Genomic DNA, 17,747 nt, shown 5'->3' on the forward strand with positions numbered 1-17,747 from the left:
GAACAACATCACAGTTCACACGACACATACTAACTACATCAAAGGTGAACAACATCACAGTTCACACGACACATGCTAACTACATCAAAGGTGAACAACATCACAGTTCACACGACATACTAACTACATCAAAGGTGAACAACATCACAGTTCACACGACATGCTAACTACATCAAGGGTGAACAACATTACAGTTCACACGACACATACTAACTACATCAAGGGTGAACAACATCACAGTTCACACGACACATACTAACTACATCAAAGGTGAACAACATCACAGTTCACACGACACATACTAACTACATCAAGGGTGAACAACATCACAGTTAACACTACACATGCTAACTACATCAAGGGTGAACAACATCACAGTTCACACGACATACTAACTACATCAAAGGTGAACAACATCACAGTTAACACGACACATACTAACTACATCAAAGGTGAACAACATCACAGTTCACACGACATGCTAACTACATCAAGGGTGAACAACATCACAGTTCACACGACACATGATAACTACATCAAAGGTGAACAACATCACAGTTCACACGACACATACTAACTACATCAAGGGTGAAAACCATCACAGTTCACACGACACATACTAACTACATCAAGGGTGAACAACATCACAGTCCACACGACACATGCTAACTACATCAAGGGTGAACAACATCACAGTTCACACTACACATACTAACTACATCAAGGGTGAAAACCATCACAGTTCACACGACACATACTAACTACATCAAAGGTGAAAACCATCACAGTTCACACGACACATACTAACTACATCAAAGGTGAACAACATCACAGTTCACACGACACATACTAACTACAACAAGGGTGAAAACCATCACAGTTCACACGACACATACTAACTACATCAAAGGTGAACAACATCACAGTTCACACGACGCATGCTAACTACATCAAAGGTGAACAACATCACAGTTAACACGACATGCTAACTACATCAAAGGTGAACAACATCACAGTTCACACGACACATACTAACTACAACAAGGGTGAAAACCATCACAGTTCACACGACACATACTAACTACATCAAAGGTGAACAACATCACAGTTCACACGACACATACTAACTACATCAAGGGTGAACAACATCACAGTTCACACGACACATACTAACTACATCAAAGGTGAACAACATCACAGTTCACACGACACATACTAACTACATCAAAGGTGAACAACATCACAGTTCACACGACATGCTAACTACATCAAAGGTGAACAACATCACAGTTCACACTACACATGCTAACTACATCAAGGGTGAAAAACATCACAGTTCAATCTACACATGCTAACTACATCACAGGTGAACACCATCACAGTTCACACTACACATGCTAATTACATCAAAGGTGAACAACATCACAGTTCACACGACACATGCTAACTACATCAAGGGTGAACAACATCACAGTTCACACGACACATACTAACTACATCAAAGGTGAACAACATCACAGTTCACATGACACATACTAACTACATCAAAGGTGAACAACATCACAGTTCACACGACATACTAACTACATCAAAGGTGAACAACATCACAGTTCACACGACACATACTAACTACATCAAAGGTGAACAACATCACAGTTCACACTACACATACTAACTACATCAAAGGTGAACAACATCACAGTTCACACGACACATACTAACTACATCAAAGGTGAACAACATCACAGTTAACACGACACATACTAACTACATCAAAGGTGAACAACATCACAGTTCACATGACACATACTAACTACATCAAAGGTGAACAACATCACAGTTCACACGACATACTAACTACATCAAAGGTGAACAACATCACAGTTCACACGACACATACTAACTACATCAAAGGTGAACAACATCACAGTTCACACGACACATGCTAACTACATCAAAGGTGAAAAACATCACAGTTCACACGACACATACTAACTACATCAAAGGTGAACAACATCACAGTTCACACTACACATACTAACTACAACAAGTATGGCCCAATTCTGAAGATTTTTCTCCCCCAAATACATGTCATTGTATGTATGTTTGGTTTATACAGAAAAGCCACGTGCCGTACCGTGACAGTAAACTGACTAGGATCCTCCAGGAGAGTTTGGGAGGTAACGCCCGGACTACAGTCATCATATGCTGTTCACCAGCTTCCTACAATGAGTCAGAAACTAAATCCACACTTCTGTTTGGTCAGAGGTCAGTTGTAAATGTGTACTGAAAGCTTGATATGTATATAATATACAGAGGACTTCAGTTTACTCTATATTGAGAGTATATTTTGACTCCCCATTATTTTATTTTACTCTAAAGACTAGAGTCTGCAAGGACATGTCTTTTTGACTTTTACAGATTGATGATTTGCTGTTAACATATAGACTATTTTTCGATTATTTGTACGAAAGTAACAACTGGATGGCAACTAAATATAAGCTGTTGGTTAACAATCAGAATCTTGCGAGTCCATGACTCTAATATAGCTAATCATTAGTGAATTTAAAGTCATTTCTGGATCAGAGTTCATGAAATCGTGTATTGGCAAATATGTCGGAAGAGTTGAGGTTGCGAAATAAAGCATTTGCGAAATCTTAAGAGTGATTTACACTAAGAAAATGTTATGTCTTATCTAGACTATAAATTGTCATAAAAATGTTGCAGGTTCTGAAGAAAATTTTTTTTTTTTTAAAGGAGTGAAAAATTAAAAATATGTGTTGATATATCTCTTATAGAGCAAAGACCATCAAGAATGTTGTATCTGTGAACGAGGAGTTGACTGCTGAGGAATGGAAGAGGAGGTACGAGAAGGAGAAGGAGAGAAATGGCAGACTTAAGGGTGTCCTCGCCAAGTTTGAAGCCGAGCTACAGATGTGGCGCTCAGGTAAGTTAAAATACAAGACATTCACCAGGGTGTCCTCTCCATGTTTGAAGCTGATCATAAAAACTTTTTGCATCAATATAAAATTAAAGCTTTGTTTTTTACACAGCTAAAATAAGAGACATATCCCCTAATTTTCTGAGTAATTAATTTAATCTTTAAGTTTCTGGAATATCTTTAAGTATCTGGAATACCCTGCTGATCAGGATACTATTAGGACATAGTCTATATCCAGTTTATCATTCCTATACATAAAGAGTCTATATCCAGGGCCGCGGGGGCCGAGTGGTTAAGGTGTCCCAACACTTTATCACTAGCCCTCCACCTCTGGGTTGCGAGTTCGAAACCCACATTGGGCAGTTGCCTGGTACTGACCGTAGGTCAGTGGTTTTTCTCCGGGTACTCTGGCTTTCCGCACCCTCTAAACCAGGCACGTCCTTAAATGACCCTGGCTGTTAATAGGACTTTAAACAAAATAAATCAAAGTCTATATCCAGTATATCATTCCTATACAGTTAAGAATATTGATACAGACAGAACTATATGAATGGTGTGGTCCATCTGTGCAGGCCAGAATGTGTCCCAGGATGAACAATTTGACATGAAGGCCAGTACCGACATCCCTCCAGGAGGCTGAGACTAATGCTGCACCGAAGAATGATATTGCTGCCAAACTCATGTCCTCCAGTACCAATGATGCGGACAAGGCCCAGTTTGAGGCAGAGCGGCTTAAACTCTACCAGCAACTGGACGATAAGGTAGGTACATTCAACACGAACTTGAGTACAAGTGTTAGACAATGGTTCATCAACCAGTTACTATAGTATATAATGTCATATCTAATGTGCTAGTCAACATCACTACTGTAACAATGCTTCCAACTAGTGACACGTGTGCAGATGATCGGTAATTGCTGAATTCGGACCTAAGTAAATTAAGTTGGTGCCTTGTGCCATATTTGATTAGACATGGGTATCGTAACTTATTGTTTCTCTATGTATGAACATTATGTGTGACCAAAGTGAGTTTGATCTTACTCTAGTTAGACCATAGTCACTATAGTTTCCGATCAAACTCCTATCAGGTAGGCGTAATAAACCAGACACTTAAAATTCTGTTGACTTCAGTATACAACGGGGAAGAGGGAGCTTGACATTTTGCTGTCTATAGTTGACAACGGAATTGAAAGAGTTCAATTAAATTCAGGAATAAAATCCTCAAATTTTGGTAATTTACCTTTCATGTCCAAACAAAAACCTTTTACAGGATGATGAAATCAACAACCAGTCACAGTTGATTGAGCGACTGAAGGAACAGATGCTGGAGCAGGAGGAGCTGATCGCAGTCGGCAAGCGTGACATGGATATGTTACAGGTTGATATGTCCCGTATCCAGAGTGACAATGATTCGGCCAAGGACGAAGTCAAGGAGGTACTGCAGGCTCTGGAGGAGCTAGCCATGAACTACGACCAGAAGTCACAGGAGGTTGAACTCAAATCAAAGGAGTACGAGACACTGCTCGAAGAAATGAGTACTAACCAGGTAGGAACAGGTTTTGCATTTCTTTTTTATACTATAGTTCCATAGTTCTTTGGTTTTATTGTCTGTTTTGGGGGTAATTCTTCATCTTAATAGAATAGATGGCCTCAGGACTAAAAGAGTAGGATATTTCGAGGGTATATTCTATATACTTAGCACATCAATCTAATTAAAATCTAGATGGTCATTCTCACATTGAACGTGACCCCTTATGGGATGTTGTTAGATGTTCATGTAACGTAGTGAAAATGACCATTTAGATTTAAATTATATTGGACTTAAAGAGTACCCAGAAAATCAAAAGTACTTGGGATGGTGACCTCTATACATTTTCATGTCCAATCTGGAAATTGAACCTAGATTCCCTAAGTGAAAGTAGAGTGCATTACATTGTACCATCTGACCACCCTGATTAAAAAGTTATTTATCTTCCTGTGATGCTATATCTGAAATTTGATGTTTTCAGAGTCAAGTGAACAGCTTGCAGACAGAGCTTGACAGCCAGAGAGACTCAACACTACACCAGAAGAAACGTGTTGCGGAGATGATGGCCAGCCTGCTGAAGGATCTAGGCGACATCGGAACCATTGTTGGGGGAAATGCTGCCGAGTCTAAGGTAGGTGGTGACATCGGAACCATTGTTGGGGGAAATGCTGTCGAGTCTAAGGTAGGTGGTGACATCCGAACCATTGTTGGGGGAAATGCTGCCGAGTCTAAGGTAGGTGGTGACATCCGAACCATTGTTAGGGGAAATGCTGCCGAGTCTAAGGTAGGTGGTGACATCCGAACCATTGTTAGGGGAAATGCTGCCGAGTCTGAGGTGGTGACATCGGAACAATTGTTGGGGGACTAAGGTAGGTGGTAACATGGAATAGCTGGTGGCTGCAAATCTCGTTTTTTCAAATATCATCTTGAACAGCAAACCTAGACCCAGAAAACAAAGATTGATGGGTACATGGAAAGAAAAGAAAATCGGTGTAAATACAAAATGGTTCTTGGTTAAGCTTAACATTACCATACAATTAAATATTGATAATGCAATTTAATGTGAGAAGTGTGTATATTGAGGACCCTATAGCTAATTACATTAAGTGGCTATGTCATATAGGATTTAACTCATTAGATAAGAATCACAAATATAAGATTCTTTTTATCACATAACTCATTTTTATGGGAATATAAGGGAAAATTCTCAAATTAATTCATATATAAAACAAATTTCCACTTGAACAGTACTGTTATCTTAAGACGACATATCTTTATTGTGATATCGTAAATGATTTATGACATAGCTGTATTATATGGTAGAACAGGCCAGTCTTGTGATAAAAATGTTTTGCTTCATACAAATTATCAATAGAATAATTTAAACAAAAAAGCTGCTTTCTGAGTTAGGAGGATATGATATAGGAGCTGTGCATTGTGCAAGTAAGACTGATATTGTCTTGGTTGGAATGTTGTGAAACAAAATAAAATGTAAGATAAGCCCTTGATGTAAATGTTTGCCAGAAAACTAAGCTAAATAGCTACATTATATATGTATTGTATTTAGCCAAACATTTCGTCGTCGGAGAAACTAGAGGAGGAATTCACTGTGGCACGTCTGTACATCAGTAAGATGAAGTCGGAAGTAAAGACCTTAGTCACCCGCACTGAACTTTTGGATGCCAACCACGCTGAAAACCAGAAGAAGCTTGAGATTACAGAGAAGGAGCTTTCTGACTGTAGGCTGCTCATCACCCAACACGAGGCCAAGATGAGCTCGCTGAATGAGACCATCCGTGACATGGACCTGAAGAAGCGTCAGCTGGAGGAACAAGTGGATACTCTTAACGACGAATACACAGCTCTTAAGGCGTCAGGTAAGGGTTTTATCTTAAGGCGTCAGGTAAGGGTTCTATCTTAAGGCGTCAGGTAAGGGTTCTATCTTAAGGCGTCGGGTAAGGGTTCTATCTTAAGGCGTCGGGTAAGGGTTCTATCTTAAGGCATCCGGTAAGGGTTCTATCTTTAGGCGTTAGGTAAGGGTTCTATCTTAAGGCGTCGGGTAAGGGTTCTATCTTAAGGCATCCGGTAAGGGTTCTATCTTAAGGCGTCAGGTAAGGGTTCTATCTTAAGGCGTCGGTAAGGGTTCTATCTTAAGGCGTCGGGTAAGGGTTCTATCTTAAGGCGTCAGGTAAGGGTTCTATCTTAAGGTGTCAGGTTAATGTTCTAGATATCAGGCCATGATAACAGAAATAGTTTATAACATTTTATAACACAAACATTACATAAACACCATGTTATCGCCATAAATAGCATACTGACTCAGATCTTGGTTGTATATAGGAGAAACAAGCTAAATAGGAAAAAAAACTCTTGAATTTGTTTCATAATATCAAAATGAAATGAAAATACTCGAAACTTTTTTCCTTCTTTTGTTTTCATTTCATCTGAGATTGATGAAACAAGTTCCAGAGTTCGAGAATTTTAATCGTTACTTTTTAGGTGGTGTCCTGATGTATAAATACCTTATGATTATGTGTGGTTACAGAGCGTATGACGTCAATAGTTCTTGTCCTGATGTATAATTACCTTATGATTACATGTGGTTACAGAGCGTATGACGTCAATAGTTCTTGTCCTGATGTATAATGACCTTATAATTACGTGTGGTTACAGAGCGTATGACGTCAATAGTTCTTGTCCTGATGTATAATGACCTTATGATTATGTGTGGTTACAGAGCGTATGACGTCAATAGTTCTTGTCCTGATGTATAAATACCTTATAATGACGTGTGGTTACAGAGCGTATGACGTCAATAGTTCTTGTCCTGATGTATAAATTACCTTATAATTATGTGTGGTTACAGAGCGTATGACGTCAATAGTTCTTGTCCTGATGTATAAATACCTTATGATTACGTGTGGTTACAGAGCGTATGACGTCAATAGTTCTTGTCCTGATGTATAATTACCTTATGATTACGTGTGGTTACAGAGCGTATGACGTCAATAGTTCTTGTCCTGATGTATAAATACCTTATGATTACGTGTGGTTACAGAGCGTATGACGTCAATAGTTCTTGTCCTGATGTATAATTACCTTATAATGACGTGTGGTTACAGAGCGTATGACGTCAATAGTTCTTGTCCTGATGTATAAATACCTTATGATTACGTGTGGTTACAGAGCGTATGACGTCAATAGTTCTTGTCCTGATGTATAAATACCTTATGATTACATGTGGTTACAGAGCGTATGACGTCAATAGTTCTTGTCCTGATGTATAAATACCTTATGATTACGTGTGGTTACAGAGCGTATGACGTCAATAGTTCTTGTCCTGATGTATAATGACCTTATGATTATGTGTGGTTACAGAGCGTATGACGTCAATAGTTCTTGTCCTGATGTATAATTACCTTATGACGTGTGGTTACAGAGCGTATGACGTCAATAGTTCTTGTCCTGATGTATAATTACCTTATGATTACGTGTGGTTACAGAGCGTATGACGTCAATAGTTTTTGTCCTGATGTATAAATACCTTATGATTACGTGTGGTTACAGAGCGTATGACGTCATAGTGTCTTGTCCTGATGTATAATACCTTATGATTACGTGTGGTTACAGAGCGTATGACGTCAATAGTTCTTGTCCTGATGTATAATTACCTTATGACGTGTGGTTACAGAGCGTATGACGTCAATAGTTCTTGTCCTGATGTATAAATACCTTATGATTACGTGTGGTTACAGAGCGTATGACGTCAATAGTTCTTGTCCTGATGTATAATTACCTTATGACGTGTGGTTACAGAGCGTATGACGTCAATAGTTCTTGTCCTGATGTATAATTACCTTATGATTACGTGTGGTTACAGAGCGTATGACGTCAATAGTTTTTGTCCTGATGTATAAATACCTTATGATTACGTGTGGTTACAGAGCGTATGACGTCAATAGTTTTTGTCCTGATGTATAAATACCTTATGATTACGTGTGGTTACAGAGCGTATGACGTCAATAGTTCTTGTCCTGATGTATAATTACCATGGATTATGTGGTACATTATAGTCATAGTTTCTTTCTGATGTTAATTACCTTATGACGTGTGGTTACAGAGCGTTGACAGTAATAGTTTCTTGTCCTGATGTAAATACCTTATATGACGTTGTGTACAGAGCGTATTTGAGTCAATAGTTTTGTCCTGATGTATAATTACCATTATGACTTCAGTTACAAGTTATGGTATTGACGTGAATTTCAGTTCTTTTTGAGTTAATACCTTAATGATAACTTGGTTAAGAGCTATACGTCAATAGTTTTGTCCTGATGTAAAAACTTAATGATAGTGGTTCAAGCTATTGTCAGTCAAAGCCTCCAGAAGGAGATGGGCTCCTGGACAAGTTCATCATGATATGACAAATCATTGAGAAGACACGAGAAGCCAGCTCAACTCAGAACAGCTCAATCTCTCAGTGACAGATCTGACAAACAAACCTTTGAACGCTGAAGGAAGTGGTTATTCCTTAATTGCTAAGAAACAAATGTCATGGATATATTTGTACAATTTTTTGTTTTTCTTTCTTTTTTTCTTGTTTAGTTCACAGATAAAGTTTCACAGTTGAAAATATTATCTATACAGTTTAGATCTGTACATGTATTATTTATATAATTTTGATATTTTTATTACCATAGATCATTAATCAAGTTATGGTATTGATGAATTTCAGTTCTTTGAGACCTACTACATTAATTGATAATTGGAATCATTTTCATCATAGATCACACTAAAGGAAACAAACTTAATTATAATGTTTACTTTTTCAGTACAAACCAGAAAGTTGTGCTTGCCCTGGACAAGTTGCAGTCAGATTATGACAAACTCAAGCAGGAAGAGTCAGAGAAGTCAGCCAAACTGGCAGAACTATCTCTACAGCTTGACCGCCGTGAACAGGCTAAACAAGACCTTAAGGGTCTAGAAGAGACAGTGGTATGTGGCCAGGGCTTGGCTCAGCTGGTCCTAATTGTTAGCCATTCTATTTATAATGTAATTTGTAAAGGCCCTGATGAAAGATGCACTTTATTCATGACGTTTTCAGAATCCTGAGAGCCACCATCTTGATCATTATAAATGGTGATACAGTGATATGTACTATTGCTGTATAGGTTTTTTCCATGTCAATGGGTCTAAATTTAAAGTTTATGTCTGCATCGACATTTCCTGAATTGGTTGTTTGTCTTGGTGTGGTAGTAGTTACTGATAATGTATATAGCTGTCTTGCTGTTTTATGTTCATGTAAATAGATCTATTCAATCTTTTTTATCTTGTTGAATTAATGATTTGACTTAAAATAATCTGATGATAGTAACCGATTCCTGTCACACTTCATATTTCAAAATTTAAAGTCATTGATAATTTATATACTTTGTGTAACCTGAAAATGGTATTAAATTAATTTATTATATTTACTTGATGTATTTCATATTTGAGGAAAGAAAATGATATTCTGACTTTCTTTAATCTGTGGATAGTAATTGCTTCTTTGCCGTATTATAGTTTCCACATGACATTGATAAGGTATGTTTCTGTATCAGGCCAAGGAACTGCAGACCCTACACAATCTGCGGAAGCTGTTTGTGCAGGACTTACAGAATCGGGTTAAGAAGGTGGGTAAAAACAACAACACTGTGCTGTCAGGCTGGGACTCCCTCATTGACGAGGTACAACCCACAACTTATCCTCCCCTAGGTGTTGTCTGGTGGCTCAACACAGAGATGTAACTCGTTAATGCAGACTCGCTCTCAGTGACTCACTGACTCTTATTGCATCCGTTCCTTCTTACTCCAGAACTGAGTTGAGTTATTCATAGAATGTTAAATTCTCTTAACTAGTGACTAGAATTTATGGCCTATATGGACTAATATGTGACCGCTGTCAGTCTATCCAGGCTGGCCTGGTCTTATAACGCTCTTCTTTTGACAGATAATCATTCCGGCATCACAGACTATCACATCCAATTAAGTTTGACAATCCAGTTATAACACTTGAAATTTCTAAAAAAAAAAATACGTAATTTTTTTTTAATATAAATATGCTAGTCTTAACATCATCATCTTTTTAATCTGTGATAAAACCTAAGTCTTTGTATATCCTTTATTAGTCGCACTTAAATTTGATAAATTGACTGGCATTAATTTCACGGATAAAAAGACATTTGTTTAGGGATACACTGTTCGATTTAGTCCCATATGTTTTTAAATGGTTTATAGGGATGTTTAGGTGTTACAGAAATTGTACAGAAACTTTAAATAAATTGAAACTAGACTAATTCAATCTGTTTACTAGTGGTGGGCTATTGATCGAAAATAATCGAAAGTTGGTTGGAAAAAAAGAAAAATGATCATCAATGATAGTTTTGAATAGACAGTTTATCGAAAATTTCTGATAGTGTTGGTAAATCTTCGTCTTGGCATATTTTTGTAATGTTACCGAACGAAGAAGTAGTGATCTTATATTTTACCGATATATTCTTTATCGATATATTCTTTGGTCGTTTACCTACTATTAAGGAGATTTAAATTCAGTATTCAGAATATTGATAACAAAGTCTAAGACATATAATAAATGAACTTGAGATGTATATACATTTCCTAGAAAAGGGCAATTCTGTGCTAGATTTTAAAAACTAATTGTAATCGATAATCGGTCGATTTTGAGGTTTCTGATTATCGATTCTGAAAGTGAAACGGATTCCTATAACTACTTTTCACCCGTGTTATAAACCTGTAAACCAGACAAGTTACATCTCTGTACACTGCTGTTGAAGTGGTATATGATATGCCTTTATGTGTACATATTTGTTATAAATTTTGCCTCCTTCTCTGCACTGCTGAAATCTGTTACATATTATTGAGTTTGTTTCCATTTTGCATTATCAGATCCTAAAAACAAGATTGTTCTGATGCTTGTTTTAATGTCCAACAATATTCTAACATTATTTTCCAATTACAAGCTACTACAGGAAATTAAAAAAAAGAAGAAGAGAGAATAGCTGTCTTTTTGCCATTAGATAATAAAGATTTTGTATTTATAAATGCTTACAAGGCTCCTGTAAAAAAATTGTCAATTCTTAGAAAATGACAATGCCTTAGATACAAAGGAAGAGCACAGTTCATAAAAACGGCCATGTATAATTTCTGTTTAGCTTTAGACATGAGTTACACAATACAGTTCGAATTGCATTCAGAACAAACAAAAAAGATACATTTGTATCTAATTAAGTTCTATCCCCACTGTTATGCAAATCATACCTTATAAAATCATTGGAATAGAATCTGGATCTTTTCAAAAGGCGCAACTCATGCAATTGGCGGAAACATAATCTTGTACTTCTGTTTTCAATATTACTTTCATTGGTTTATTTATTTATTTATAATTTTCTCAGTAGTTACATGCATGCTACTATTGTATCGAATATATTATGAATGGAATTTTTTATAATCAAATATTCAATTATATTTTGAATGATCAAGTGATTTGTGAATTGTTCATTAACTCTTTGAAGTACATGCATTTGTATTCCTTATAAATGTCATTAAAGAAAGAGAAATTTTGTGGTATTTACTGAGAAAACTGTACCTAACGAGTATTGTGATTTATGAATTAAATATCTTACATGTGTCAAATCTATTGAAGATCAATAACGTCAGTAAAATTTAACAAGTTGTAAGTGCCAATTGAAAAAAAGAAATTAAAGAAATATCTTTCACTCATAGTTACTAATCTGTATGTGAGCATTTGTTATTTTTATAGTCAGACATTTGTTATAAATGTGTATGTGGGGTTTTTGTTGTTTGACAGTCGGATAATTATTATAAATCTGTATGTGGGTTTTTGTTGTGTTTGGCAGTTGGACATTGTTATAAATGTGTATGTGGGTTTTTGTTGTGTTTGACAGTCAGATAATTATTTTTATTACATTTTTACCAGTGAAATATCAAAAATTATTCATTCTATAAAAGTGATATTTTTCACTTTTGCTGATTTGACCAATCAAATTAATGATTAGAAAATACCAAAATAATTGACCAATCAGAAAGCCCGACATATATGTCAGCACCTGGACAGGGGGAACTACTTTTTTTTGTTTACAAATTATGCTGTAGGCCTAGTTATCATACGGGGTAGGTTTTTCGTTGATAAAAAATGTAATAAACAGAATATCTATATATAAATCTGTATGTGGGTTTTTGTTGTGTTTGACAGTCAGACATTTGTTATAAATCTGTATGTGGGTTTTTGTTGTTTGACAGCCGGATAATTATTATAAATCTGTATGTGGGTTTTTGTTGTGTTTGACAGTTGGACATTGTTATAAATGTGTGTGTGGGTTTTTGTTGTGTTTGACAGTCAGATAATTATTTATATAAATGTGTATGTGGGTTTTTGTTGTGTTTGACAGTTGGACATTGTTATAAATGTGTATGTGGGTTTTTGTTGTGTTTGACAGTTGGGCATTGTTATAAATGTGTATGTGGGTTTTTGTTGTGTTTGACAGTTGGGCATTGTTATAAATGTGTATGTGGGTTTTTGTTGTGTTTGACAGTCAGATAATTATTTATATAAATGTGTATGTGGGTTTTTGTTGTGTTTGACAGTTGGACATTGTTATAAATGTGTATGTGGGTTTTTGTTGTGTTTGACCCTCGGGCGATAGTTATTAATGTGTATGTGGGTTTTTGTTGTTTGACAGTTGGACATTGTTATAAATCTGTATGTGGGTTTTTGTTGTGTTTGACAGTTGGACATTGTTATAAATCTGTATGTGGGTTTTTGTTGTGTTTGACAGTTGGACATTGTTATAAATGTGTATGTGGGTTTTTGTTGTTTGACCCTCGGGCGATAGTTATTAATGTGTTTGTGGGTTTTTGTTGTGTTTGACAGTTGGACATTGTTATAAATGTGTGTGGGTTTTTATTGTGTTTGACTGTTGGACATTGTTATAAATCTGTATGTGGGGTTTTGTTGTGTTTGACAGTTGGACATTGTTATAAATGTGTATGTGGGTTTTTGTTGTGTTTGACAGTTGGACATTGTTATAAATCTGTATGTGGGTTTTTGTTGTGTTTGACAGTTGGACATTGTTATAAATCTGTATGTGGGTTTTTGTTGTTTGACTGTTGGACATTGTTATAAATCTGTATGTGGGTTTTTGTTGTGTTTGACAGTTGGACATTGTTATAAATGTGTATGTGGGTTTTTGTTGTGTTTGACTGTTGGACATTGTTATAAATCTGTATGTGGGTTTTTGTTGTGTTTGACAGTTGGACATTGTTATAAATCTGTATGTGGGTTTTTGTTGTTTGACTGTTGGACATTGTTATAAATCTGTATGTGGGTTTTTGTTGTGTTTGACAGTTGGACATTGTTATAAATGTGTATGTGGGTTTTTGTTGTGTTTGACAGTTGGACATTGTTATAAATCTGTATGTGGGTTTTTGTTGTGTTTGACAGTTGGACGATTGCTTTAAATCTGTATGTGTTTTTTTTTGCCTTGTTTTACAGTCAGCCAATAAGAAGGATGACGAGGAGGAAGAAGATGTTGGTGGCAATGCTGCCCAGAAACAGAAGATCTCCTTCTTGGAGAACAATTTAGAACAGCTAACCAAGGTTCACAAACAGGTAGGTTCATGGTGTTTCAGTAGGTCTACAGAAAGTAGGTATCCCTGTCTGATAAGTCAGGTTAAAATATTATATGAGTATGTCTAATATTGGTTGTGTATATTATCAAGAAATATTCATTTTATGTCACCTTAGACGAAGTCTCAACTGGCCTATTCTAAACGTCTTTTGTCCGTCGTTGTGCCTTGTCCGTCCATGAACAATTGACATTTTTTACTTCTTCACCAAAACCACTGAACTCAATGAAATTTGGTAGATGAAATTTGGTAGGAAGCTTCCATGGCCAAAAGTCAACCAAATTTGTGAATTATATGGTCCGTGACCTATAAGACCCATGGGCTTAATATTCTTGTCAATAATATTTTTGGAAAATTATCAACTGGCAAACCGCATATAGCTATAATTGAATAAGAATGGACATTGTAGACTTTGTGTTTATGAAAACTTTTAACTCTCTAGCTGGTGCGTGATAACGCTGACCTGCGATGTGAACTACCAAAGCTGGAGAAGAGGCTACGTGCAACAATGGATCGTGTCAAGTCTCTGGAGACAGCCCTCAAGGAGGCTAAGGAAGGCGCCATGCGTGATCGTAAACGGTGAGCCTCGTCAAGTATACTGTTTATATATTCGTTACCACATTCACAGGGATTTGAATAATTAAACGGTGTTTCATCAAGTGTAGATATTGTAGATATCAGTATTTTGACATCTGTCTATGGAAATCTAGATATTATTGAAATTTGTCTGCATAAGTGTAAATTATGTTCATATTTTGTCAATGGAGATTTTGCCTGTGAATGTTGATGGCTTCTAAAAAGACTTGAAGCTTACAGCAATATCAATTTGTTGATTTATACGTTGTGCGGCTATCCTCAACATGGCTGATGTAGATATAATACATGTTGTACGAGCACCTCACTAACATTTGCTGGCTTTTGTGCACATAGTTTGTCTGGTGACGTACTGACGATTTCTTGTGTTTGTGCCAAAGGCTGTATTTGTGTCTATGACAATGTACCTGTGTGACTGTTGTTAGGTCAGAAGTCAGGAGTTACATTGCCTTCTCATGCTTTAATAATCGGCTGTTTCATATAACCAATCCTAGTCAAGACTTCCTCTTGGTGTTCTACATATATATAGCCACTTCATAGCCCCCTGCCTTCATTCTATACAACAGGCCAGTACTTTGAATACATGACTCTTCATTTTGACTTTGAGACTTTTTTATGCAAAACTGCATGTGATTTGCAATGTAAAAGAGAATTTAGAGGGGGGTGATTTGAGATGTGAAGGAGAGAGAAGTTTAGAGGAGGGTAAAAAAAAATGTGAAGGAGAGAGAAGTTTAGAGGAGGAAAATGTGAAATGTGAAAGAGAGATAAGTTTAGAGGAGGAAGATGTGAAATGTAAAAGAGGAAGAAATTTAGAGAAGGAAGATGTGAAGTGAAGGAGAGAAATTTAGAGGAGGGAGATGTGAAATGTGAGGGAGAGAAAAGTTTAGAGGAGGGAGATGTGAAGGAGAGAGAAGTTTAGAGGAGGAAGATGTGAAATGTGAGGGAGAGAGAAATTTAGAGGAGGAAGATGTGAAATGTGAAGGAGATAAATTTAGAGGAGGAAGATGTGAAATGTGAAAGAGGAAGAAATTTAGAGAAGGAAGATGTGAAGTGAAGGAGAGAAATTTAGAGGAGGAAGATGTGAAATGTGAAGGAGAGAAATTTAGAGGAGGGAGATGGGAAATGTGAAGGAGACAGAAGTTTAGAGGAGGGCAATATGAAATGTGAAAGAGGAAGAAATTTAGAGGAGAGCGACGTTAAATGTGAAAGAGAGAGAAGTTTAGAGTAGGGAAATGTGAAGGAGAGAGAAGTTTAGAGGAGAGCGATGTGAAAGAGGAAGAAATTTAGAGAAGGAAGATGTGAAGTGAAGGAGAGAAATTTAGAGGAGGTATTTGTGAAATGTGAAAGAGGGAGAAATTTAGAGGAAGGTGGAATAAAATGTGAAGGAGAGAGAAGTTTAGAGGAGAAAGATGTGAAATGTGAAGGAAAGGGATGTTTAGAGGAGAAAAATGGGAAAGTGTAGACAAATAACAAAGAGGAAATGTAGATGAGAGCAATGAAGAACAGTAGGACGGGCCAGAGATAAAGACTTTGTGTTGTTTTCTCATTGCCAGTATGAGACAACATGTTAAGGATACACGGAGCCTGGAACTAGTGCCTTTTTACGGACGGCGACAGACCGGGTTAATCCCGGTCTTCCCTCCTAGCTTGGACAGCGACTGTCCTCACCACTGTGGCCTTACATCTTACCTGAAAGTATCTCCTGCCCATATCCTGTCATGTTGTCTTGTGTACATATCATCTTCTACAGGACCACACCCTCTGTGCTTGTTAAACTCGTTATCCACATGTGATGTCATATTCTGTAGCATTAACTAACAAAGCTATATCTTGGGTGACTTGGATGAATAGCTGATTTTGGATGTGGTTCTGATAATCTATAATGGTAGACTGATTACATGAGCCTTTTCCTGGATATTGGTCACATAAAAAGTTTCATGAATTAACCCAGCAAAGAATTCCCATTGGCTAGTTTACTTCAGGAACATTGACCAATGATAGACAGTGGTGTATGGAAGATAATCCCCCTTAAACTTCCAGAAACAATAAAAAAAAAAAAAAAGGTTTGTCCCAATCAAATCAAGCAATTTATGAGTGGAGCTGGAGGATTGTGGTTCTGTATGAGACTCTATGTATGTTTCTAGAATCACGTGATTTTTCGTTTCCACTGCACAGATATGCCTGGAGTGTACACTGCGGAGGGCCCAGCACACCCTCCAGAGCATGTCTCATTTGGTTTTTATGTGAGAAAATGTCCAGTGCTTAGTCAAGGTATACCAGAATGGCCTGGTATTCCAAAGCTTGATTTTGTTTCAGCTTTGCTAGCATGCTTTTGCAACCATTAGAGCCAGCCTTATCATCTTAGAAGTTTCATGACAATTATTTGTGAATTGATCCTTTTTTTGTCCTTTATTGAATGTTATTTACCCAGATTTCCTCTACTTTCACCATTTTATTGATAGCTCACAATGATTTACTGTACAAAGTCTTTTATAAAAGTATTTTATGTTGATATAACACTTTGAAACCTGTATTGTTTGATATATATAATTGATGATGAAATTACTTATCGTTGTACATAGTGGCATAAAGACTTATTTCATTGTTCGCTCATTCAGAGCAATTTAATTGTAAATATGCATAATGTCAAACAAGGGAAAAAAATGAGACAAAAAACAACAGGATTTTACTATGTGGATACCTGGTTTTATTAATACACATGTATTAAACCGACACTTTTATATAAGAATTTCAATCTGGTGGGAATCGCAAATCAGTAGATGAAAATATGTTTTGGACTTTAATACTAAATATATTTGAACACTAGAATAAAAAATGTTAAATAATATGTGTCATTAACAAATTAATTGTCATGAAACACTTCTAGGATGTCTTACAGAAGCCATCAACATTTATTGTACGACACATTCCATTCTGATTTTGTATTTTCAGTGGTTTTATACAAGAATCACTGACTGTTTTGT

At 36.5% G+C, this 17,747-nt stretch overlaps 1 protein-coding gene across 1 annotated transcript in view; it reads left to right on the forward strand.

Annotated features, from left to right (window-relative positions):
- The window catches only part of LOC117344130 (kinesin heavy chain-like), a 57,303-nt gene that overhangs the window by 37,136 nt on the left and 2,420 nt on the right, over positions 1-17,747 (forward strand). Inside the window, 12 exon segments of the mRNA XM_033906777.1 lie at positions 2,120-2,268; positions 2,799-2,947; positions 3,514-3,562; positions 3,564-3,702; positions 4,211-4,486; positions 4,950-5,099; positions 6,036-6,345; positions 7,014-7,044; positions 9,298-9,460; positions 10,066-10,191; positions 14,036-14,152; positions 14,612-14,748. Coding sequence (XP_033762668.1) covers positions 2,120-2,268; positions 2,799-2,947; positions 3,514-3,562; positions 3,564-3,702; positions 4,211-4,486; positions 4,950-5,099; positions 6,036-6,345; positions 7,014-7,044; positions 9,298-9,460; positions 10,066-10,191; positions 14,036-14,152; positions 14,612-14,748 — 1,796 coding nt within the window.

Source organism: Pecten maximus, chromosome 15 (assembly GCF_902652985.1).
Source record: "Pecten maximus chromosome 15, xPecMax1.1, whole genome shotgun sequence".
Taxonomy (NCBI): domain Eukaryota; kingdom Metazoa; phylum Mollusca; class Bivalvia; order Pectinida; family Pectinidae; genus Pecten; species Pecten maximus.